The 26,551-nt window shown below is 45.4% G+C and overlaps 1 protein-coding gene and 1 long non-coding RNA gene across 2 annotated transcripts in view; one reads left to right on the top strand and one right to left on the bottom strand.

Moving 5' to 3' along the window:
• Positions 1 to 7,027, top strand: part of HNF4A (hepatocyte nuclear factor 4 alpha) — a 39,531-nt gene extending 32,504 nt beyond the window's left edge. The window contains exon 10 of the mRNA XM_084854002.1: positions 1,725 to 7,027. Coding sequence (XP_084710128.1) covers positions 1,725 to 1,867 — 143 coding nt within the window. The 3' untranslated portion in view covers positions 1,868 to 7,027. The remainder of the gene's footprint in view (positions 1 to 1,724) is intronic.
• The window catches only part of LOC146348791 (uncharacterized), a 32,563-nt gene that overhangs the window by 4,010 nt on the left and 2,002 nt on the right, over positions 1 to 26,551 (bottom strand). Inside the window, exons 2-3 of the long non-coding RNA XR_014790713.1 lie at positions 20,205 to 20,410; positions 7,542 to 7,628 (exon numbers count right to left, since the gene is read on the bottom strand). This is a non-coding gene — a long non-coding RNA (uncharacterized LOC146348791). The remainder of the gene's footprint in view (positions 1 to 7,541; positions 7,629 to 20,204; positions 20,411 to 26,551) is intronic.

The raw sequence follows: 26,551 nt of genomic DNA, 5'->3' as shown, positions 1-26,551 counted from the left end.
CATTTAAAAAACAAACAAACAAACACCCTGAAGATGTGTACTTGATTACTGGATTTCTCCCCTTTTTTTCCCCAAGGGAAAAAATTGAAAGCAAAGGGTGTGAATATTGTTGGGACAATGGTGAAGAGGGAAGAGAGTAGCTTTTTACTTCTTTCCCTTTTAAAGGGGCTACCTGAATGCTTATATGTTGTAATGTATAAGCACAGAACCTTTGCACACTTACACATACCCCAAGAAAACAAAAGTAAAGAAAAAAAACTTTTTTGAAATACGAACACTGCACAGGCATGAGGTAAGTGAAACTATGTCTGATGTTGGTGGTGATGTCACAGGCACTATCCAATAGTTGCCATCATAGATACTAAACAAAATCACACACACCTTATTTTTTTAAGGAATGTTTACCCTGGTCTTCAGCGGACAAAGCTTCCAGAGTAGCTTACATAAGACGTGGGTGCACATGAACCCCCTCATACATTCACGCGTGTGAGGGGGTTGCAGGGCCATGCCTATTGGGTCTGTCCCCAACCACCAAAATGCTCGCCAGCCACGTCTCCCACTGGCTGCACCTTCCACCACAATGAGAATGGGCCCTACACATGTAGGGCTCCTCCATGTGAGGGAGAAACCTGGTTGGGTGAACATTATTCTCACAATAAAAACAACAACAAATCACTACACTAGTAAATAGTGCATGGGGTCTTTAAAGTAAGGATGGATGAATCCATCAATTTTGGCTTCTCTCATTTTCTCATTATCCCATCCTTAAGTTTGGTTCATGCTGAACTTTGCGAATTTACAATTTTAAATTTGGTTTTTACTGGCTGTTGAGATTTTTTTAAAAAAGTTTGCATGAAAATGTATATGCATATTTGTGCGCATTTGTCCTAATGCATGCATTTTTGTACACAAATTTACTGCATATACACATTTTTTGCAAGCAGTTCTAATATAATGCATTTTAAAGTAATTTTTACTAACATATGCATTTTTGTGTGCATTTTTCATTGGAAAATATCAATGAAAAATTCAAGGAAGTGGGAATTTCGAAGAATAGCTGTGTTTGTATTGGTTAGAAAGTACAGAATTAGGTACCTTCGCATTAAAATGTGAACTGACCAAATATACCCCCCATCCCTACTTCGAATAGCCAATTTAAAGAAGTGGCTATGATTGCAGGACAGATGGCCTCTGGTCCAGTCCCAGCTGGTGGAGATGGCAATGATGACAGTTCTCTTCTCTGGCAGCTGCTTCTTTTACATTTCACATTAGGAGTAGGGAATCTGTGGGAGTTGTAATCTGTTGGATTACAACTCCCATCATCCCTTATCATTGGCCACGCTGGCTGGGGCTGATGGGAGGTATAAGCTAAAACATCTGGAGGGCCACAGGTTTTCCATCCCGGCTTACAAGATTGCTTTTAGCACAGCCTGTGGGTGCCGGCAATAAGTTAATGTGGTTTATTGCTATCCTATATTCATTCTGTCCAATGAAAGTTTTCATTTGCACAGCAAGCTTAATTGAAAGCCAAAACTAATGTAGGTTGCAATCCTAAACACAACACAGTTCCTAGGGAGTAAACCCCATTGAACACAGTGGAACCTACTTACTTCTGAGTAAATGTACAGAAGACTGCTGTTACCTTTTCTCCCCATGGGTGTGCTCTGTGTTTTGCTCAAGCCTGTACAATGGCTTATTTTATAACACAGCCTTTCTCCCCACAGCCACTCCTGAAACTCCCCAGCCATCCCCACCAGCTGGCTCAGGAGCTGAACAATACAAACTGCTTCCTGGGGCCATTGCAACCGTAGCCAAACAGCCCAGTTCAATCCCTCAACCCACCATCACAAAGCAAGAGGTCATCTAGCATCCAACTGAATGAACACACCTGATGTTGTGAAGAACCATCCTGGGGGAGAAAAGACCTCTCTCATTCTTGTCTTGATCACTCTGGAGGTGAAATGTTCACAGAGATATCCCAGGGTACAAAAGCACCAATTTGTTATTTGGAAACTGCATGAAAAAAGCCATCTCTGCATGCAGCTGTGGAGGACAACTGCACCCAAGCACAGCAGAACTTATGGACTAGCCTCAATGGTAGCCTTATCCTTCACCTGTAGAGCCAGATCCCAAACTTCAGATCTGCTGGTGACTATTTCAGAAATTGCACTGACTTGCCTGTTTCTTCACTGCCACCGAGTTACTCATTATTTTTGTTTTTATTTCTCTACAAATCTAACTTTTTTTTTAAAAGGCATCTGAATGAAAGGGAGAGGGAAACTCCTTGGCCGGAGCATCTCTAAATAGCTCCAAGTCCTCCTGTGACGTTATAAAGTTAATACACTCTCAGATGGGCCTGGCTCCTTCAGAAGAAGATGCAAAGAGTTTGAACTGGCTGCTGCTGTGACAGTACAGCCTCTGTACTGCCTCGTCCGTTGCTCCACTGCCTTGGGGCAGTACAAGAAACATAGGCCAGGCCTAGATATTTCCATTGATCCTCAGCAATAAACAAAATTTAGTGGCAAACGCATGTTCTCTTAAAGTATAGTTTTCATATGGTGATACTTTGTCCATCCAGTGATTGGTGATTTCTGTGAGGAAGGAGCAGTATATCTGAACAAAAAATTGCCTTGCTGGATCAGAACAAAGGCCATCTAGTCCAGCGTTCTCTCCTTCCAACAGTGGCTGAAAGATGCTTCTGGGAAGCCCTCAAGCAGGGTGTGATGGTGATGGCCTTTGTCCTCTGACTGTCCTTAGCATCTGGCGCTCAGCTACACCGTCTCTGTGCATCAAGGTCCATGGCTCATAGCCACTGATAGACTTATCCTTCATTAATTTGTCTTATTGTTGAGACCTTACAATTCAGCTTGCTGGTTCAGAGCAAGGTCCGTCTATTTGCCATGGATGCCTCTGTGCTGAGGTGCTCTGCTTAAGTTGATTCTGATGCCCTCCTTCTCCTTTTCCATCCATGAAAGAATGGTTTGGTTCAATGGAATGGAATGATGGCGGAAGTATGTGCTTCTGTGAACGTCCTAATGAAGTAACCCACTGCCAGCTCCATCCATTTCTTGTCCCTATTCGTAATGATCCCAGGTGCTACTATATTGGGAATTATGGAGAACAAATGAGGGAAAGAGGGGGAGGTTGCAGGCACAAGACTGATACCAACAAACCCACTTTAGGCTTCACCACTGCCAAATGGGCTTGATATGCCAAAGGAGCTCATAGACAACCCTCTGTTTGGGCCAAGTGCACTTTTTGCCAAAATTCATGTGATAGTAGCCTTATTCACATGTTCTATAAACATGTGAGGCGAGGAGAGCAAGGATGAACATGCTAGCTCAGCCCACCACCCCTCCACATTTTGAGGGTGACTTCTGCAGCACAGAACCTTTTGTGTCTGTGGAGGCTTCCAGCGCAATTTAGAACCCAGGTTCTAAATCGTGTGGGAAGCCTTCATGGATAGAGAAGGCTCCTTATTGCAAGACAGTCACCCTCAACATATGGAGGACCAGGGCCAGCCCAAGACAGTTTGCTGCCTGAGGTGAAGGACAAGATGGTGCCCTCTCCCATTCCATGTACAAAATCTGTCTGGACAGGCAGATGAATCTGTCTTCAACACTAACAATGGACAGCATTCTCCACTGAACGTGAAGGCAGCAGGCTAACTTAGGTGCTGCAGAGTAGGCTGCATGGCACACAGCTCTCTCCTTGAATACCTTGCTGTTGCCTCCCAGCATCTGCGGCCTGACGCGACTGCCTCACCCTGCCTAATGGTAGGGCCGGCCCTGTGGAGGACAATAATGATGGCGATGGAGGGGGTGGAGCTAGCATGCTCATCTTCACTCTCCCCTCTCAAGTGTTTACAGGATGCCTGAATAGGGCTTGTATTGTAATGCAAACAGTCTTCTCTATGGCAGAGTTTATGACCTGACTTTGAGTCCCTGTTCTCAGGCCACTTGGGCATCATTCCAAGCTCCATGTGTAGCAGCCTACATGACACACCCATTGACAAAGCCCATATGCACATAAGAATGAGTCAGACCTCGGCCCATCCAGCCTAGGATTGTTTATTTGGACTGACAGGAGCTCTCCAAGGCCTCAGAAAGAGGACTTCCCCAACGCTGCTGCTTGAGATCCTTTTAACTAGAGATGCCAGGAATTGAAGCTGGGACCTTCTGAATACAAAGCATGTGCTCTGCTATTGAGCCATAGATACTCCTCTAAACAGAGGAACTGGGCACATTATTCAATGAATGTCATAGCTGAGAATGCTTTAAAATGCTCTGGAAACTGTGAGATTTGAAAAACATAGTGAATGTGGTGTGTTTCGGTGGGGGGAGAGGCTTTAGTACATGCTGCCATCACATTTTAAAATTTACCTACACAGTCATGAGGGCTGAAACTGGAGGTAGAGCAGGTGCCTCAAAATGCTAAGGAGTTCTTGTAGGCTGTACAGAAGTGGCACTGGCACCAAATGTGACGTCAAGACTATATTGACATTTAATTGGCATTAAATTGAAGTTTGTAACATAGCTGAGAGATGCCATGATTGTCAAACAGATACATACCCTGTGGCATGTTTACATCCTCAGTTAACAAGCCCTGATTTCCCACCAAGCTCTAATTTATTTAGCACATTCGAGGGATAAATTAGAGACTGAAGTTGAAAGAGAATCAAAAGATACTTAGAAGAACAGGGGGCTCTTGACTGGCTTCTTTTATTCCAGGATAAGTGATGACATAACAATAGTCAAATTGTTCTCTCTGATGAGTAACATTTCTAGTTTCTTGGAAGGCCTAATTCACAAGAAATAAGAGTCACCATGAGGTCATGTTTCCCCTCAGTGGTTCCATTAGAAAACTGTACTGTGAGAACATGCTGCAAAGGGTGAGATTGCAAGTTCTCAGGCATTTTCTAGTAGTTTTCAAGGATACAGTAACTTTCCCATACCACTTTATTATGTCTGTATTGAGGAGAAAAGTCACTTCTGGTAATCCTTCCACCTCAGAAACGGTAATGTGACTTGGTCGGTGAGCAGCCTGTGAATGACTTAAGGCATTCAGAAATGGGGGTTGGACTTGATGGTCTTGTAGGCCCCTTCCAACTCTACTATTCTATGATTCTATGAAAGGGAGTGAGGTTAACACCCTGGAATTCATGCAGACAGGGGTTGTTATCTTGAGATAACAACCTGTGAATTTTGAATGTGTAGACAAGCCCCTCTGAAGTTGTCATTGTAATAAGAATTTTGCCCTGTTCTCTTCTGCTCATTCTCTGTGAAACCATGGTGGTCCCTCACAGGGAGAGGCATGTGTCTTAATTTTATAGAAGAAACAAGCATTGTGAACTGTCCAGTTCATGGCCCACCTCAGGGGAGAAAATAGCCAAGATACGATTAAGAAAGGTGTTCATGAACTGCCATAAACGAGAAGGAAAAATTTTTGGAGAAAGTACTGTAACTAGGAACAAAAAAAAATTGACTGTATTTCTGCACCAGAAACTCTAGAAAGGTGGTTTTCAAACTTTCTGCCTCCAGATAACCCTTTCTGGCAAGGAACCGCTGCGCAACACAGAGGATGCCGGGAATGAGGAAATGTTTATGGCAGGGGTGGGCAGGCTTCAGGCTTGCAGGATCTACTTTGTTTTTTGTTAGAGAGCCCCAGATCTATCAACCAGAGTCAGGTGCAAAAGGCATACATATAGAATTAAAGAATCTGAGCCCAAGAATTTGTTATGAGTATCAGAACAAAACCAAGCTCACAATCCTTTGACAAAAAAATCCACTCTTGCTTACCCAAAGCTTTCTTTATTTCAGTCACATATTTTGGGGGCAGTGCGGGGAAGAGTAATTTTGTTGTTGCTTTGAAACAACTGGGAGTCAAAAATCCTTGCTGATCTATTGCAAATCACCCAGAGATCTACCAGTAGATCCTGATCTCTTTTCAGCCCACCCCTGTGATCAAATCAGGTATTGACCCATCCTTATTGTGCCTGTTACCCCATGTGAATTGAGAACATGCTGTATACTCCCCAGATGTGCAGGACAGGAGATCAGTATAGGAGGGCAAGCGTTCTGCAGATAATATTTCAAGTTGCCTTATAAGGAGATGGACCAATGGTCCATCTCACCCACTACAGTCCACTCTGACTAGTAGCAGCTATCTTGGATTTGAGGCAGAAGTTCTGCTAGTCCTGCTACTGGACCGAGATCCCTTTAACTGGAGATGCCAGAGATGGAAGCTGGGAATTTTTGCATGAAAAGCACACATTCAGCTACTGAGCTATGACCAAAGGTCTCCTCTTTGCACCAGTTGTGTGGAAATTTGTTGCTGAGGAGCTATACAGTTCCTTGAACAGGTGGAAAGACACTGACTGCTTTGGAGAGCATGATAATAAACTAGTGACATCCCCTTGCATTTCAGAACTGGAATTAGGGTTTGTGTTAGGGAATATGAGCTTGCGGTGACTACAAACATAAATGCAGTGGAGTCTTCTCTTTATAAGAATGTAAGGACAGTTGAAGTTATAGCTGCCCAAAAGGCCTCAAAACAGATCTTTAATTGAGATAAACCAACCTATTGAAATTAATCGAGCTCATCTCATTTACAGCAACTTGGGGCCTAGTCTTTTTACATCAGATGCAAGAATAAACACCCTGCTAGCAGACAGTGGTTGTCAAAGTATTGTAATGTTTGCCAAACATGACCGTGGTATGCTATGTAATTTATTACAATGATGGGTTGAATCATTTCCCCCTAAATTATTGTGTAAATCATATTGATTGAGTATAATCACAGAATTGAATGTGAATAATGTAAATTCCAGGACTGCTTCTCCAACTGCATCAACGTTTTCTGTATCTAGGGGTAGTTGGAAGAAGGTATTTTGGGTGTAGATGTACTACATGCCAAAAATCTCCTAGTACGGTACATTAATTTTTGTTCACTACTGCCTTCCAATGGAAACAGTGCTGTATTTCTTTATTAGTGTTTTAAAGAAAAATAAATACAAAAATATTTTCTAACCTTTCACAGATGGATGTCGTTTCTAACATAAAAATAGAGAAGCAACTCAGATGGGTCCATGTTACAGCTAATACTTTTGCACATCCCCACTGAAATAGTGGGGAAATAGTGAAGCAGTGTGGTGTAGTGGTTAGAGTGGTAAATTGAACTGAGGAGACTCAGGCAAATATATACACCAGCCTTCCCCAACCTGGTGCCCTCCAAATGTGTTGGATGACAACTCCCATCATCCACAGCCAGCATGACAGGGCATGCTGGTGGAGGTGATGGGAGTTGTAGATGGGGAAGGCTGATACAGACCATCTCTCTACACATACATACACACACAGTTAGAGAAAATGTTGTAACCAGTGGGGCTAAAAGGCCATAACATTCAAGGGGTATAACCTGTGAGGTCAAATGTTTTAAAGATAAGTACATTGTAAGTATATATCTTGTTTCATTAAAAAGCTGCCCCCAGTTAATCAGGGAGCAGATTTTACATTTCTTAAAACAATTTTTAATACACCTACCTAAAAAAAAATCAGGTCTGAAGAGCATCTTCTTTTTTTGAGAACTAGAGCTAAGAGGCTTCTTCCTGTAATGCATGCCTGCATCACCTAAAAAGAAATAAATGTGTTGTTGTTTTCTTCAGGACTATTGTTTTTCCTCCTGTGTTAATTTCTGCAGATTTAATCAATTAAAACACATATGAGTTGACCAAGTTTTCTAACTGGGTGACAAGCATCATCACCTTAGCATTCAAGTATTCAAAGCACTTCCTATGTATTGGGTTGGATCCAGACCAAGACTGCAATCCTATGGTCCCTGGGAGGGTGTCCCAGGGTCCATAGGATATATCATATCTTCCCCGCCACACCCTGAGGGTGGAGAAAAGTCTTCCTCAGAGGATGAGATCCAACTTTGGACCAGCCCTCTCAGCCCTTGGGGAAAGTTCTGCATCCCTTACCTCCATGACATTAGACCTCTGATATCAAGAGAAGCAAAAAGGTGGTGGCTTGGGGGTGTGGCATGGAAAGATTCGGGGGAGGCTTTGGATTCATAGGATCCAAAGCCCTCCCACTCCCCAACCACACCCCCAACATGGAGGGGAGGGAATTTACACCAGCCCTGGAGCTGGTATAAATATTTTCCTCCCATTCCTTGTGGTGCTTTGCAATGGAAGGGAACTAGTTAAAAGAATGGATGAAATGGGAAAAGGAAGTTTAAAAAACTCCTATCACTCTTCCTCCACTTCCACCCTGCTGGCATGGCTTTGGAGATCTTGGAAATTTTGACATGGGAGCTCTCCAAGACCAAGGTTAGGTTTGTGCTACACGTTAGTTGAAATTAAGCCCTACTGAAATCAATGGGACAAGTTAGTTAAGGATGTATAATCCATTCCTTCTGTGTTTTGTGGATTGTCCTTTCATTCTGTCATCAGCCCATGGAAGGAATCAGATTCCCCCCCCCAAATTTGCACAAATTTGCATGTGTACAAATGCGCAGTTGCACAAGTTCGCATGTGCAAAGATATGCAAGTTCCCCCCAAATGCACATTTTCATGCTTTCGTCTATGGGGAAAATGCACATTTTGGGCTGTTTTTTATTTTGCATATTTTTCTGTGATGAAATTTGTGCAGAATTCAGGAAAGTTAGAAAACTGGCTTGCAAGTCCATGGAATCCGCCTGACAGGGGAAAAGCCGGTCCATTCCGGAACCCTTGGGTCAGATTCATGAAAATCCGAACTCATTTGATTCCATTGTGAATTTCTCTGACCTCCCTAGTTGTGACTTAAATCTCACTGATTTCAGTGGGAACTAAATGCAACTATCTTAGTGTGGATCCAGCCCTTTATCTTGTCATAATCCTTACGACCATCTTCTAAGATACGTCAGTATTATTACAGCTATTTGACATCAGTTGCCCTGTAGGGACGAAGGAGGAGCGAGGGAGACAGAAGCAGGCAAAAGAAACATCAGGGTCTTCTCCAGTTGGACTGCCATCAACTGCCCTGTGGGAAGGAACATCAGATGCTGGCTCTCGCTCAAGTGGAGCTGGTTGTGTTGATCAGTTTTGGTTTTTTGTGCATGTGGTTCTTGCTGTATCTGTTGTATTGTATAAATATTGTAAGTCACTTTGAGAACTAGTTGAAAAGTGGGATGTACATCTACTAAATACATAAATGATAAATAAATATTATTATCCCTATATTGCAGATGGGGGATAGGCAGAGAAAGAGAGAATGAGAGAGGGGGAGAGAGAGAGAGAGAGACTGACTGGGTTCACAAAACACGCTAAACCAAACTCAGTGGCTGTATGTGGGTTGTCGTTGTACTGTGGGTTATGCTGTCTGAACGCAGTGCGTTTTCCACAGGGTGGCTTGTTAACCATACAGTGTGGCTTATTTTTCTCAAACAAGCCACCTTGAGAACCCATGGTTTGTTGCTGGGTTGTTCAGAGTGGTTAACAAGCCACACTGCATGGTTAACAAGCCACTCTGTGGAAAATGTGCTGTGTTCAGACAACATGATAACCCACAGCTCAACGACCACCAATTGTTCAACAACAGCCCACACTCAACCACTGAGTGTGAGTTAGTGTGTTGTGTGAACCCAGCCAATGAGAGAGAGAGAGAGAGAAGCTTGCCTAAATTCACCAATTGAGCTCATGGCAGAAGTGAGATTTGAACCAGGGTAACAGTTCAGTTGCTTAGCCACTAAGCTATGCCAGCCCTGGTATGCATCAGTTGTACCTCATGTCCGGAATAGTTTCTTAGACAATATTCTCCACCCCCCCACCCCCACCACTCAAAGCTGGGATCCTGGAAAATACTGGTCGAATCTACTTTCTAGGTCCCAGGAAATGGCCTAAAAACATTGATAGGGCTAAGCAGGTTTGGTTCTGGTTGGTGCCTGCATGAGAAATCACCTGGAAATACTCTGTATGCCACTTTCAGCTGCCTGGAAGAAAAGTAGGATATAAATGTAATAAATAATATTCCTTGATGGGCCTCTTATGCTCATGGAGCACGAGTCAGAATCCATCCTTTAGAAATGCTGACCCAAGCCAAGTAGGTTTTCTGGCTGTCCTAATCCACTGCATAGCTCTTGGGTTAAGTGGATGACGCCAAAGGCAGGGTAGAGCCACCGAAGCACAAAAGAAAGATAAAGTGAAAGTTAATTTGTTACCGGTTGTAAAAGTGAAGAAATACACCAAAGATTAGGAAAGACTGTAAACAGCTTTCCTCCCCTGTGATCATGAGACCTTTCTGTGTCGGCTGGTCATGCCAAAATATGTGCAGCAAATGGAGAAGAGGGATGCAGGTATAGAGGGTTTGGGAATGGATAATTGCAATGGCTAATTATCACTGACTTACTGCTTGGCATGGTCCTACCTTGTAGAGTTCACATATGTGTGAGTAGCAATCGTGGGTGCTATGTTACTGCTGAAAGATCCAGCAGTAAATTTACTGCCATTTCCCTGGCTGTGCTTGAAAGAGATGGTGTGGTGACTTCTGGAAGTGGAGGTCTTTCTGGCCGTGAATGGTTGGGTAGAGTGCCCCCTTCAAGAAATGGAATAACCACTTCCTTATTCTCAGGGAACATAGCACAAAGCAGAGGTGGGCAATCTGCAGCTCTCAGCCTAATTTCATGCAACCTTCCACCTAATTTCAAAAGCCCTCTCAAAGTGATCCGTTCAGACCTCTGGCAAGAGTGATCTGTCTCCAATGGAGGCTGATGGCTGCGACACCAGTGGGCTGGTGAATCTGGTCTGGTTTTCAGTCAGAACCAGTCAGAGCTCTAAAGGAGCTCTCCAAGGTGCACCGTCACCAGCATCCACTATCTGTCTCTCCCCTGACAGCCTGGTGGGTGGGGAGGAAAAGCGGAGGGGCAGAAGGGGGTGTCAGAGAAAAACAGAAAGGTGGCAGAAAGAGAAAGGGGTGGCAAAGAAAGAGAGAGAAAGGGAGAGAAAAGTGGTGCCAGAGAGAGAGAGAGAGAGAAAGGTGGCAGAAAGAGAAAGGGGTGGCAAAGAAAGAGAGAGAAAGGGAGAGAGAAGAGGTGTCAGAGAGAGAGAGAGAGAGAAAGGTGGCAGAAAGAGAAAGGGGTGGCAAAGAAAGAGAGAAAGGGAGAGAGAAGGGGTGTCAGAGAGAGAGAGAGAAAGGTGGCAGAAAGAGAAAGGGGTGGCAAAGAAAGAGAAAGGGAGAGAGAAGGGGTGGCAGAGAGAGAGAGAGAGAAAGGTGGCAGAAAGAGAAAGGGGCGGCAAAGAAAGAGAGAGAAAGGGAGAGAGAAGGGGTGTCAGAGAGAGAGAGAAAGGTGGCAGAAAGAGAAAGGGGTGGCAAAGAAAGAGAGAAGGGGAGAGAGAAGGGGTGGCAGAGAGAGAGAGAAAGGTGGCAGAAAGAGAAAGGGGTGGCAAAGAAAGAGCGGGGGGAGTTGCTCTGCTCACTTTGCCTGTTGCCCCACCCACAGCTGGCTTCAGCCCCTCCCACTCCCAGCACAAGGCCCCCAACAGATTACCCCCAAGGAAATTTGATCTGTGACCGAAAATAGGTTCCCCACCCTGAGCATAAAGGAATAGGGTAATTTCAGGGACCCAGCATTAAACAAGAAGCATGTAAACAGTGGGAGGGAAAAAAGGAAGTGGAATAGTTTTGAAGTGCGTTCAAAAAGGAAGTCAGATGTTGAGGCCACACCATTACATCTGATGAAAAGAAATGGGATGGCTTCAGATCCACCTGAAAAGAAGTGGAATGGGATGTAGATATCAGTGACCATCATCCCCTATTCACCCCCGAAGTGCTTGGAGCTTTTTCCGTTCAGGTGCTATACTCGAAAAGCCCCAGGTTGCCTCCTCAACAGGAAATGAAGCATGGAGTGTGTGCCAATGCTGGCACAGCTAGAGCCCCACTAGCAAGGAAATTGCACTTATAATGAACCTAAAGAGAGCAGTATGGATCTCTAGGCCCCTCTAACACTACAGGTGACTTGGTTACAGAGCGACTTGGTTTCCTGCCATGGATTCTAGGACTTTTAGTCAACTCCCAGTCCTCACCATGAAAAAACATGCCGTGTGTCTGTAGTTAGAATGGGAAAGCTATGGCCTGTGGGTCGAATCTGGCCTGGAGCCTAATTTCATCAGTTCCATGACATCACCCAGCCCACTCTGGACTCTTCTGATGCTGCGGGTGGTGGGACAGGTTGTGCTGAGGAGAAGCTGCACTGACACACTCTGTTTCAGTAATGTGTATATACGTATGAAAGAGACTTGGATGAAGGTGAAGCGCCCGGGAGAAGTGGCCGCTACAAGGTGAGGCTTGACATAGTCTGTGGAAAATTACAGGCTGTGGGTGGGGAACCCAGGGGGAGGAAGGGATGTGGGAAGCTGATGGTTGTGATTAATTTTATGCCAGGGAAATGGTTGTGTGTGTGTGTGTTCTCCCCTTTTTACTTATGAGCCAAGACATTCAACCATGCTGTCTTATTCTTATTCTTTTCACTCAAGCAGAGCTAGGTAATTTTGCGGTGCTGCAGACTCCACCCACTTTTGGCTCTGGCTCCACCCATGTTTGGCACTGGTTTTAACTGCCATTGGCTCCAACCTTTGATTGATTTTTCCCATGGGTCAATAGCGCTTCATAGAAAAAGGTACCCCACCCCTGGTCTGTAGAAATGCCTGCTACATCCAGCCTAGGATTGTCGGCCCTTTCTCCTTCCCGACAGGCATGTTTTTTGGCCTTATGGAAGAAGATGTGGGAGGAAACAATGACAGCAGAGACGTTGGGTGTTTGAAGGTGAGGGGGCAAGCATAATCAAGGAAAACAGAGCCCTACTCACAGCGGGCTGTGCCCACCTCTGTTATGCTCCAAGGCTGCTTGCGGCTGCTCCAATATGTGAGCACCCCTACTCGAAGTCTTGCAACAAGCCATTCTGCCACAGGGGACATGGTGGAGAGTTGTACAGTTATGGACAATGTGGAGAGAGGGAAGGATTTCTCCCTATCTCACAACAGTAGAAGCCCAGGTCATCCAGTAAACTTGATTGGCAGTAGGTTCAGCATGGGTAAAATTAAGAATGGCAACCTCCATGGCCGCTACCCACCCAGGCTGCAGATGCTTGAGCTCCCTCCACAGGCCCTGCCTCCTCCACTCCCCAAGTCCTGTCTCCAAGCTCCACCCCCTGGCTTGGAGGCTACCAGGGGGCTTTATGAGGAGGTGGACAGAGGGATCCCTTTTTTATTTTCAATCTGGGATCTGAGGTAACAAGAGGGCGGGGGAGCCTTGGCTGCACACTCGTCTGGTGCTTGCAGGAACTCCTGCAAGCACCAAATGAGTGGGCTTCGCTTGTCCATGCGGGGAAGGTGAAGGACAAGTGAAGCCAGGCTTTGCAACTTCATCTGCCTTCTTCCCAATGGGAGAAGACTGCATGCAGTAAAGCTGGCTCCTAGCAAATGCACCAGGAGGGTCATCCTCCAGACACACTCGTCAGGGACCAAATGAATTTGAATGATGGTGGGGAGGGTGGCCTCATCCTTTTGATGGCGGGGGCTGTGCCCACATCCCCTGATGTCATTCGGCCCACAGAGGGCTAGCTGGGTGGTCATCTGGCCCCTACCCGATTCTGGTTGCCCACCCCTGGATAAAAGGAAACACTGTCACACAAACCATCATTTACTTATGGAATTCACTCCCACAAGATGCGGTCAGGGCTACTAGTTTGGCTATTCTAAAAATATTACACCATCCTTCCCCAACATCTGGTACTTTTGTTTTGGACTACATGTTTTGGACTACAAATCCCAGCATTCCCAACCCCTAGCTGGGGCTGATGGGTGTTGAAGACTATGTTGGGGAAGGCTGGATTAGACAAACTCTGAAGGATAGCTCTGTCAGCAGACGCTGGTCATGGCAGCTAAATAGAACCTTTCATGTACCAAGGCAGAATACCTCTGCATATATTGGGAGCAAATCTAACAGGATTAGCCATCACCTTCATGCCATTTTGTGAGTACCCAGCCGGAGGCATCTGGAAGATCACTGTCGGAAACACAAACCAGGTTAGATGCACTTTGGTCTGATCCTGCCAGGGCAATTGTTATATTCTAGCGCAATTGTGGGAAACTTTTCTAGATTTGCTTTCTAGGTGCTTTCGATGCATCTGACGAAACAGGGTCTTGCCTCCAAAGACTCATGCTACCACAATAAATATGCCTGTCCTTGAATGCCACAAAGTTCTTGGTTGTTTTAGTTGCAGGGGGAGGAGGGCAAACTATATCTGATATGCAAATATATGTAACGGTAACCTGATACCCCTTTTTGAAGAGGAAGAGGAAGAGGAAGAACAGCAACTTCCAGCAAGGAGGAGGGGAGGGGTATCAGGAATGGAGGAGCAGCAGGCCAGGAGGCTTAACTCCCCTCCGCACGCACGCGCGCACGCACACATAGTTCCCTGCTCCAAATCTTTTTCCCCAGTGGTTTTCTCCCCTGAAGCTTTCAAATATTTTTTAAGCACCCCAACTGCTCCTGTTGCTTCTCCGCTCCTAATCCCCCACTCTAAGAACATTTCTTTTTCAAGAAGGACCACACGCCTTTGCATGTAACATCTTATTTGTCTCTTAGCTTCTTTCAGTAACAATAATTTCTATTTCCCCTCTCTGAGAAAATGAGGCACAATCCAAGTAAAATTGAGCCCTTCTAAGTCCCTTCAGTTTCAATCGGAGACTTGAGCACATGCATAACTCTTTCCGATTGAAATGAATGAGTCCTAAAAGGGCTTAATTTTGACTGGATTGTGCCCATGGCATTTAGGAGCACATACTACTGTGTAATGAATAGCCCTTCATTGTTTTTTTTTATGTCGCCCTGGGTTAGCCAAAAAGGCTTCAGAACTCCCACTGCTTCCCCCCCCCCCCCATGATCCTTCATATCTTTTTGGTGGAAAACAGTACTGGTGAGTGAGTTTTATAGCCCCATATATTATGCTTGAGAAAAGCAGCGATTACTGCTATAAAAACCCACACCTCTTCCAAGGCCTGAGAGCCATAAAACCAAGAGGCTTTGGGGACAGCCTGGAGACGTGGCAGTGCTGATACAGGCTTTTCCATGTGACAGCCTGTTTAGTTCCTTCAAGGTTGCGTGCCGATCAGTTTTGTACAGTTCATTTTGTGACATTGGGTTGCCTTATATAAAAGAAGATTTCTTTCCTTCCCTCTCAAGGAGCCATGGTCAGGAGGAGTCAAGTCCCACTCATAAGATTTTGAAGCTCCTGTCTAAATCCAACTTTTATGGGAAGGTGACACCTTCAACAGTAAACATTGCTATTGCAGAGGCAAATCACAACTTGGGCCAATAAAATCAACAGTGCAAGATTCTCAGCTTTGTTGTGGGTGTGTAGTCTATAAACTGCTCTGCACTGTCACATTTATGCTTACTTCCGTTACAGTAGTTTAACTGTCATTCCCTCTTCCTAGAGTTTCCTGGGAATTGTAGTTTAGTCAGGGAGGGGCTAGAGCTCTGTAACAGCACCTCAACAAACTACAATCCCCAGGATTCTTTGGTAGCCACAATGACAAAAGTTGTACTCAGTACTGATTTGTTCGTAAGGTAGCCATAACCTAAGGTAAGAGAAACATTTTTCACATAATCCACTTCATTAATAGCTGGCTGTGCTATTCACACTACAACATATATCCTATTTCAAGGATCCCTGTGCTTCTGAGGTATTTTTCATGAACTACCCTCTTTAAAGTAGCATAGCAGAGTAGGTTGCTCAGCTTTCCCCCAACCTGGTAACCTCCAGTGGCTGGCTGTGGGATGCTGGGAGTTGTAGTCCAACACATCTAGAGGACACCAGGTTGGGGAAGGCTGAGGTAGCTAAACTGCAGCACCCTCTGGTGGTCTGAGAGATTTCTAGTCTTCTGCTTAAAAAGGTAAAAGGTAAAGGTGTCCCCAACCAGTCGTGTCCGACTCTAGGGTGCAGTGCTCATCCCCGTTTCTAAGCCGAAGAGCCAGTGCTGTCCGAAGACGCTTCCGTGGTCATGTGGCCAGCATGACTGAACACCGAGGTGCACGGAACGCTGTTACCTTTCCCGCCGAGGCGGTACCTATTTATCTACTTGCAATTTCTTGCTTTCGAACTGCTAGGTTGGCAGAAGAGTCTTCTGCTTACTCTCTGCTATTCTGCCATTTTCACTCTGGTCAGCATATTTGTTCCTGCTGTTTCTGTAGTATTAAACCCATTCCTGTCCCATCCCACAATCCGTTCTCTGTAAACAGAAGGAGCCAGTTCACACAATGCTCCTTTGCTGTCCCAATTAGTTCCCCCTTTTAAAAAGGGGGATGTATATGTATCCCAAATGCTTTGACCAAAAAGTACCATTGCATCAACATTAACGGAATGTTTTAAAAGGTAGCATTTGTAATGGAGTGAAGGGAAATCTTCTTTAGAGCACAATCCTGGCTGGAGCATGCTGGGAATTGTAGGACATTTTTCTGTCTAAACATGGATAGGATTGCACCCTTAGGGAGCAATCCCATGGCCGCTAGTCAGCGGCTAGACGGCCATAGGATACGTCAGTTTCCAGGAACCAACCTCAGAGCCCATGCTCTGAGGTCAGTTCCCTGAGAACCAACCCCCGTCCCGTCCCGCGCTGCTTGGAATGGCCCTGTGCTCTGTGCTCAGAAGAGGAGTGTAGAGCGGCGAAAACAGGGCATTCTGGGGGGTGTTCTGGGGCAGAGAAGGCAGAAATGCTGGTACAACACATCCAATGTTTCGTCCCCTGGAACACCCCATTTTCACTGCTCCACACTCCTCTTCCAAGCGCGGAGCGCGGGGCTGTTCCGAGCTGCCTGCGAGGCAGTGCGGGAGGGGGGGAAGATTGGTTCTCCAGGAACCGACCTCAAAGCGCAGGCTCCGAGGTTGGTTCCCAGAAACCGATGTATCCTATGGCCATCTAGCCGCTGACTACTGGCCATAGGATTGCTCTTTCCGTGATTAAATATCTTCGTCCCAGAACTGTTTGACGTTGTGCTCTATTTGGGGCACTATTCAAACCAACCACGTCCCTGGGGTTGTAAAAAGTTTATTGCTAATGATGGAGGAGCTGTTTTTTTTAAAAAGAAAAGCACCTGGTGATTTTCCCTGGCTGAGAGACTGACATACGTAAAGAAGTGAAGATCATTCAGTGGAACTCATTAAATATAAACCAGCTCCAACTGCCCTTCATTTACAGCACAATTTGTCCATACGACACAGGGATGATGCATAGCCCAGCATGGCGAACTATACTTTATAATGGCCTGACAAGTGAACAGGAGCATGGAAGATTTAGAAGGTGCACCTTCCAGAGTCACATCCATCATCATATGGCACAGACAACTCTTTCAGCCCTGGTAAATGAATTTTGCCCAGCATGTAAGATGGGTGGTGTTCTTTGCAGCAATCTGTTAGTAGCCATCTTCAGTCATTGCTTCATACAGGAAACGGTTACCTATCCTGCTTGCCCTGCGTAGAGGTTATCAACAGGCCTGGGCTACGCATGTGGCAGAATGAGGTGGGAATAGGGTCTGGAAATGGTAGAACAGAATGTACCACTTCAGTTGGGGGAAATCACGTTTTAATTAAGTAAACAAAAAGCAGGAAACAGTTGACAATATAATACTAGACCCTTTCTCCTTGATATAGTAGTTTGTTGCAACTTGCAGTGGGGTGCTTTGTTTGTTTGTTTGTTTGTTTGTTTTAATGTGGGGGAGTGTTCTAAAATGGCATCCCACCACCACAGTCCAAAGTGGTACAGTCCAGTTTACCCCCTGCCCCCTGGTCTCCCATCCCTCCACAATTCTCCTGTATGCATCGACCAGGCTACAGAAAGATGTTTCGGGTACACTTATGGGATTCATGGATGCCATGGTGGTTGCCCATCCCTTGCAGAATGATAGTTTTGGCCAGCAGTCTTAAACAAATCCAATCCACAAGCTCCATGGCAGGAAGGCCCGTTTTATTTACCCGATATTTTGTGGCCCGCTACTGTAGAATCAGTGTCCAAATTGCGGAGCAATATGAAAACATCTTGTGACACATGCCGCAATCTCAGATAGCGCTAAAGCTCTGCAGCCGAAAGGCCTCCACAGAGAAACCAAAGCCCTTGCAAATGTTGCTGCCAATCTCTATTTTTACAGTGTTGTCTTGCAATCATATTACTGTTTGGCTTCTTCTCCAAAAGACAGCACATTCTTCTGCACTTGGCAAAAGCTGGACCTATTGAAATCACATATGGCAAGGGAATATGTACGACTGAACTAATGACATTTCTTCTGCAGTGATTTTCAGGGGGATAGTTTATGCAATACATGTTTGCAAAATTTCCCAGAATGAACATTGTTAGTTAAAAGGTTTTTAAACTTAAATGAGCTGGACCAAATTAACATGTCTTCAGAAATTATTCTCAGCAATAACATGTTTTTTTTTTTCATGGATGTCATGTCCCAGAAGCAATTGGCCAAAATTAAGACACTGATTTTTGCAAATGTCTCCTGGCCTCAATATTTCATGTCACATAAATAACATTGCTGAGGACACAGGAATCTTTCTTCACAAAGTACATCATCGTGAAATTAGATAGTAGATCCAGAACCTCGTTCATATGGAGTAACACTACTTATTAAGTACATACTTTTATCAAAAGCTCTTTGTTATAGAAGCACAACACTCACAGCTCTCACTGATGGATAAAAATTAATGCAGCAGTGTTCATCATACAATAATTTCAGATGTGATCCCCACACCACTTAAAAAAAAAAAAGTCTGAAAAGATTTATGCTTTGATTTTGAAATGAATGTCAAAATATGATTTGAAAAAAGTGAGAATGACCTCCCCAGGTGCGCAGAGTGAAATCCAAACATGACATGGGCCCATCGATCAATCCCTATTTCATAAAGACTGTCCTGTAATAAGGTGGCATCTTAGAGCTATACTCTCTATCTCTGGTACAAGGGTGGTTTAAAATGCTTGATACTCCAAACAGGAATTCTGGCTGCCAAGCAATCACCTTACTTTCTGCATCACTGCAGCAGTTTGTCATAAAAAGGAGCCAATGGCCTCCTATTTGTTAGGCATGGCCATAACCAATGCAGCTGGCCAAAAGAGGATACTGCAGCTGGTGACTAGTAGGGTGGCCACTTGTGAATCGCCCCAAAAAAGGACATGTGTGAAGGTCTGAAGCTTACAGAGGCAAAGGGGGGAAAGATCAGGCTTAGAGGCCTGGAGTTTTTCTGTAGGGAGGGGGTATCCCTGAGAGGAGTAGTTTAATTTCCCCAGTTTAATTTCTTCAAGTTTGAAGCACTACTTTCAGTTTTGAGGGAGGAGGGTATATAAAAACAGCAAGATCACCAGTAAGAGCAGAGTCAAGGAGACAAGAGCCTTGAGAGGGAGCAGGAAGAAGCAGCCTGGAGAAGTCTAAGTACAGCTACGGTAAAGGAACTTGTGTTTTGCAACTTTTATTTTCTCTTAATGTCTTTTGTATCACTCAGCTCTATTGTGTAAATACCTTTAGTTGTGATTTGCTTGCCAATTTTACTAGTAAACAGTTGTGGTTAATCCCTGTGTCTACAGTGTTAATCACCCCACGTCTACAGCCTAAATCCCACGTTACTGGGAAAGGGGACAGTAAAAGAAAGAAGGTGGGACTCTTACGGAGGCAAGAGGTCCTTAAGGAGTTGCTCAGGGGGTCCAGGTCATAAGAGGAACCCTGACAACGTGCATCACCCATAAAAGAAGACAAAAGAGGGCACTGATCTGCATAAAATTTGCATGGAAAGGAAAGGTTCCTCCTGTGCAAGCACCGGGTCATTACTGACCCCTGGAGGGACGCCGCTTTCGCTGGCGTTTTCATGGCAGACTGTAGCGGGGTGGTTTGCCATTGCCTTCCCCAGTCATGACTACCTTTCCCCTCAGCAAGCTGAGCACTCAGTTTACCGACCTCGGAAGGATGGAAGGCTGAGTCAACCTGAGCTGGCTACCTGGGACCCAGCTTCTGCTGGGATCGAACTCAGGTCGTGGGGAGAGTTTCAGTTGCAATACTGCCACCTACCACTCTGCGCCACACGAGGCTCAAAATTTGCATATGCTAATATATATATATATATAGATGCAAATTTAGGAATAATTATTATAATTTAAATAGAAATACAGTACATCTCACCAGTGTGGAAGATCGATCTGTGTGTCTTGCTTGATCTGCTGTGTAGGTGCTGTTGATAGGTAACTTGCTCATACGTTGTTGGCCCTGCAGTTGGCAGGCTGTTGGGCCTGGAGACACCCCAATATTCAAACAAATATTGTTTGAGGTTCCTTTAAGAGGCTCATCCTAGCCCCATGTGGAAGGACAAGTGCAGGGGGCTTGCAGCTCTAGTAGAAATGGGCGAGAAAGTCCAGCAAGTTATATTGCCTCATGGGTCATGGGGCAGCTGCATAAAATGCAAATGTCATGAATAAATCAATACATCTATAGAGCACCATGAACAATTCTTGACTAATGCACTGATGATGCAATCGATTGAGAAGGAGGTTATCTGGAGCTTTCTGGACTTCAAGAAGACCATCAGTCAGATTATTAGAAGAGCTCATTAAAAATGCATCAAGAGAGTTCCTCCCTTGAGTTGGTCTTCAATTGGTACACAAGTATGATGACTGCTTAGATCAGCCTTCCCCAATTTGGTATCCTCCAGAAGGGCTGGACTACAACTCCCAGCTTAGGTCCTCTGATCTATAATACAGTAGTCGAGTAGCTTGTGAGTTAAATGCTACAGTCGCTGATTTGGATTGTACAAGCTACCCTGATCCTGCTAGTCAGCTTGCACTAAATCGCAAGGGGAACATTGACGCATTCCATGCATGATTTGTGAGCTTCAGCTGTGCTAATTGCCATGCTAGACACTGACCATCTGCTTGCTCCCCAAAGTAAGCACGCAGGGTTTCAAGCCCCATTGATTTCAATGAGAAGTGACCTTACTGAACTTTTTCTGGCTTGGGTTCGGACTCCCGAATTTATCTTGGAGAGAGAAAAAAGAGAAGAAAACATCTTTAAATTACTTTAAAACATTTTTAAAGGAGGTCTTTACCAATGGGATAAAAAATGTGATTGCTGCACGAACAACAGAAGAATATTTGAATGTATTTACAAAGGTATTTTGGGGAAATTATGGTGTGTGTTTTCTTAAAAGAAAGAAGGGAGAAGAGCTGAGCTTGGTGATAAAATGTCAGCCTCTGAGGAAGTCCAAAGCATCTGTCTGAGTTTGTTCAAGGCAACTGAGCCAAGCCCCATTAAAGCTCCTATTTATTTTTAAGGAGGTGCCATGGCTGCTACAAAGCCAGGCCTTGATTCTGCCCTGGTGCTTCTGATTACTTTTTGTGGGCAGTACATGAGTCTCAGACTGTTGACCGCTGCTGTCAGGTTTTGGAAATGTTTGGAATCCCTGTCTGTTTTCCAGGGCAGCATCACCAGGCCATAAGGACACCGTGTACCATATAAAACCAAGCAGGGCTGCTGCTGCCGACTCAGAAGGTTAACAAGTCAATACATGACTAGCAAAAGACCACCTTGCTCCTTTGGGGAGCATGAGGAGATAAGAAGAGCCCTGCTGCATCAGACCAAGGGTCCATCTAGTCCAGCATTCTGTTCACACAGTGGCCAACCAGCTGCCCATGGGAACCCCACAAGCGGGACACGAGTGTAACAGAACCCTCCCGCCCATGCTCCCTAGCAACTGGTGTACACAGGCTCACTACCTCTGAGGCAGCATACAGCCATCAGGACTAGTAGCCATTGATAGCTTTCTCCTCCATGAATTTGTCCAATCCCCTTTTAAAGCCATCTAAATTGGTGGCCATCACTACATCATGTGGAGGGGAATTCCATGGCTTAATTATGCTCTATGTGGAGAAGAACTTCCTTTTATTGGCCCTGAATCTCCCACTAATTTGGGGCAACTTATAAAAAGCAATTATGCTGACCGTAAGTAAATTTCCAAAACTCATGTTAGTATAATACCTTTATTAGGCCAACCATGAGATCACTCAAAATATGCAAGCTTTTGAGATCTCCAGGTCTCTTCATCAGGCAAGATGTTATAACAAGCAGGTGGGGAGGGGAAAAATCTGAATAGATGTTGAAGTCAGTGTTGGCCTTAGGGGCAGCTGTAGGTCCAGTCAGTAACCATCATATGACCTGCAGAGCCTAATTTGAATGCCTGCAGACCCCTCCTCCCTCATTCCATCTCCGAACATGCAGAAACTGACATCACCATTTGAGTCAGATCCCCCCCCCTCATCTGCTTTTTATAACATCTTGCCTGATGAAGAGATCGGGAGATCTCAAAAGCTTGCACACTTTGGGTGATCTTTTGGCTGCCCTGATAAAGGTATTACCCTAAGGGTGCAATCCTATGGCCATTAGTCAGTGGCTAGACAGCCATAGGATAGGTCGGTTCCCAGGAACTGACCTCGGAGCCCTCACTCTGACGTTGGTTCCCTGAGAACCGACCTTCACCCCCTCCCGCAATGCCTCGTGGGCACTGCCGAACGGCCTCGCACTCGGAAGAGGAGGGCGGAGCGGCAAAAATGGGGCGTTCCTGGGGGCATGCCAGGGCGGGGAAGTCGGAAATCTGGTACAACACATCCAACGTGTCATCCGGCTGCCGCTTACCCCACTCCGACTTCCTGTGGCTAGACAGCCGAAATCAGCTGTCTACCCCTAAGGCCAACATCATTTTCTAAAATTTCCCTAAAAAGGTAAAGGTGTCCCCAACCAGTCGTGTCCGACTCTAGGGTGTGGTGCTCATCTCCATTTCTAAGCCGAAGAGCCAGCGCTGGCCGAAGACGCTTCCGTGGTCATGTCGCCGGCATGACTGTACACCGAGGTGCACGGAACACTGTTACCTTTCCTGCCGAAGTGGTACCTATTTATCTACTTGCAATTTCTTGCTTTTGAACTGCTAGGTTGGCAGGAGCTGGGACTGAAGACGGGAGCTCACTCTGTCACGCAGCACTCGGGTCTCGAACTGCTGTCCTGCCGACCTTCCGGTCTGCAGTTCAGCGTCTTAACCACTAAGCCACTGCGGCCCCTAACATTTCCCTAACCCACCCCAAATGCCTGCCTAAAGAACCAAGTTTTCAACACATGGCGGAAGCTCATTAAAGAGGGGGCATGGCGGAGTTCCCTGGGGAGGGAGTTCCACAGAGTGAGGCCACCACAGAGAAGGCCCTCTCCCTCATCCTCACCAGCCTAGATGTCCTGGCTGATAGGACAGAGAGAAGGCCATCCGAGGCTGATCTTGTTGAGCGGCCTGTTTGGTGTTGCTGGAGCTGCTCCTTCAGATAGGCTGGGCTGGAACCATATAGGGTTTTAAAGATCAAAACCAACACCTTGAATTTGGCCTGGAAAACAACTGGTAGCCAGAGCAACTCCTTCAGCACCAGAGTGATGTGATCACGCTGGCGACTGCCTTTAATCAGGTGAGCCACCGCTTTCTGTACCAGCTGCAGCTTCCGAACCGTCTTGAAGGGTAACCCCACATACAGCGCATTACAGTAGTCTAGATGAGAGGAGACCAGGGCATGTACTACCGATGGGAGCAGATGGTTGGGAAAGAAGGGGCGCAGCCGCCGTATCAGATGGAGTTGATACAGCGCTGTCCAGCTCACAGCTGACACCTGAGCTTCCATGGACAGCTGGGAGTCCAAAATGACCCCCAGGCTGCAGACCTGGTCTTTCAAGGGTAGCCGTACCCCTTTCAACGCCAGGTCAACATCCCCCAGCCTCCTCTTGTCTCCCACCAAAAGTACCCCGGTCTTGTCAGTGTTAAAATTTCATTCAAAAAGATGCATTGAAAAGTTAGCAGGGGGAAGGGGAGTCACCTTTTAATCCCTGAGCGCACTGGTGACGCCAATGAACTGGGTTTTCTCCCATCTTGGTGAGCTAGTGGCATCTCTTCTTTCTCTCCTCCCACTGAGGATGGAACAATTTTTCCTGCCTCTCTAACGCATTTAGGACAGGCGAAAGAAAGTACCTTTTCACACCATGCATAATTAACTTACAAAATTCAGTTCTGCAAACTGCGGGGGGGGGGGGGGAGACTGGCTTAGCTGGCTCTAAAGGGCGACTAAACAAATTCATGGCAGGGAGGTCTCTCCACAGGCAATGGATAGGGAAAAGAAACCTTCGTGTGGAGAAGGATTTATATCTTAATAGCAGATGTAGGTGGCAAACAATAGAGCAGAGGTAAGCTAATTTGCATAGAGTCATTTGCATCAGAACAATTTCAGTTTGCATCAAAAAAAATTTCAATGCAAATTAAATCATTTACATAGAATCATTTGCACAGGAAAATGTTCTGATGCCATAGAGCAGGGGTGGGGAATTTGGGGCCCTCCAGAGGTTTTGGCCTACAACTCCCATGCTCCCTCACCATTGGCTATGTCTGCTAGGGCTGATGGGAGCCGTAGACCAAAACACATTGAGGGCCACAAGCTGCCCACCCCTCCCCTTAATAGATACAATTTAGCATGTTTAATTTACTTGTATTTGGTAAACAAAACTAAAAAAAAGTACCTCATGTTAATTTTTTGGTTCCAATTTATGACAAGTATTTGACCTGAAATATTTGAGGGGAAAATTAAGGCACGCTTAATGTGACTTAAATGTTGTATCCTGTAGAAATCTTTATTGGAATACTTGTAAACATTTATAGACAATAGCATGTACTTTGCTTACATTATTTAAATTGAAGAAGAAAAGAAAGTACTGAAAATTGTTGACACGCTCATTAATTTTAGCAATCCAATGAACAGTGTATGTGACAACCACTCATCTCTTTCAAGAGTTCACCTCTCTTTCACTGAGGTTGCTGGGGTGCCTTCAGTTCTGCCTTCGCTGTTTATTAGTTCCGTTTCACACTGAGGCATATATGTATTTCAATCATCTATGTCATACTTGCTAGGGACAATCACCTGGGAACCATTAATTACATCTGTGAAACTGCCAAGCTTGCCTAATGTTGTATTTGCAACTGGCATCTGTTCATTTTTACTAACGAACTTATGAAATGGAAGATTTTCCACGGAAAAATAAAGTACTGGAAAAATTTCCACCCCACATCACTGAGCAGGGGTGGGCAAACTGCAGCCTGAGGTTCACAAGTCCCCACTGGCCTAATTTCATGCAGATTGGGGAAGCCCAGGTGGTGAGAAGGAGGGTGGGAAGGGGGGAAAAAACAGGGATGGGGGAAATGTTGAGAGGGATGGAGCAATGGATGCGGGGGGGGGGAGCCTTCTACAAGCAATCAGTTCAGACCTCTGGCAAAAGAGACAGAGAGAGGATGGAGAGATGTGGGGCGGCAGAAAGAGAGAGAGAGAGGAGAGGCAGAAAGAAAGAAAGAGAGAGAGAGAGAGAGAACGGGTCACCCTCCATCACTAGCATGTTAGTCCCCCCCCCCCACACACACACACAGAGATTACCCCTCAGGGAATGCAACCCTTGACAGAAAGAAGGTTCTCCACCCTGCGATAGAGGAAGGTACTTGCTGTCATGCCCAGCTGGGCAGTGTTGCAAACAGAATGCGGTGTCACGGGTGGGCAACTTGTGGTCCTCCAGATGTTTTGGCCTACAACTCCCATCAGCCCTAGCCAGCATAGCCAATGGTAAGTGATGATGGAAGTTGTAGGCCAAAACATCTGGAGGGCCCCCAAGTTGCCCACCCCTGTGTCAGATACTCTTCTTCTATGCTATGTTTTTGAGGCGTCAATGAATATGAACTTGAGCACGCTCCGGGAGAGAGCGCAGGACAGGAAGGCCTGGCGTGCTATGGTCCATGGGGTCACGAAGAGTCGGACACGACTGAACGACTGAACAACAAATACATTCTATATGTGGGATGAACTTACAAATTCTTGAACCTAAAACCAAATTTAAATCCATCCTACCAGAAAAAGTAGACTACAAGGGCCAAACTAAACATTCCTTTAATCACACACAGCGGAGCTATGCGTATTTGTCTCCCCAGTTCTCCTGCAAGACCCGATTTGGATCATGACCATGGCACTGGGGTGGGGGAATTTAAGCTTCCCCCCAATAGGGAGACATTTTTTCTTTTCTTTTCTTTTTTTTATCTCCCCTGCAGCGTGGTGGAATTTCAGAACAAAAACAGGAGGGAGAGCTTAAATCCCTTTTTTGAAATGCCACAGCCCCGAACCAAACTGGGGCTGTGCACACTTGCAGGAGAGTAGGGAAGACAATCACACATAGCTCAACTATGTGTGATTAAAGGGATGTTTAGTTTGGCCCCGAAGATCAAATGTTACTTTGGTCTTTAAAATATTTAAGGCGTTTAGGGAACTTGCTTCCATTTCTACAGTGTATTTGGTTCCCTCTGCTGACTAAATATTTGAACTGCACTTCTAGAACAGAATGCATTGTAGGATAATGAAGACAAGTACCCATCCTTAACCTAATGGTGGCTAGTCCCCATTAATTTTTTTAAACTAATTATATAT

Source organism: Heloderma suspectum, chromosome 4, assembly GCF_057233095.1.
Source record: "Heloderma suspectum isolate Gila_16-S chromosome 4, 16-S_ref, whole genome shotgun sequence".
NCBI lineage: Eukaryota > Metazoa > Chordata > Lepidosauria > Squamata > Helodermatidae > Heloderma > Heloderma suspectum.
This window is presented reverse-complemented; position numbering and strand designations above follow the sequence as displayed.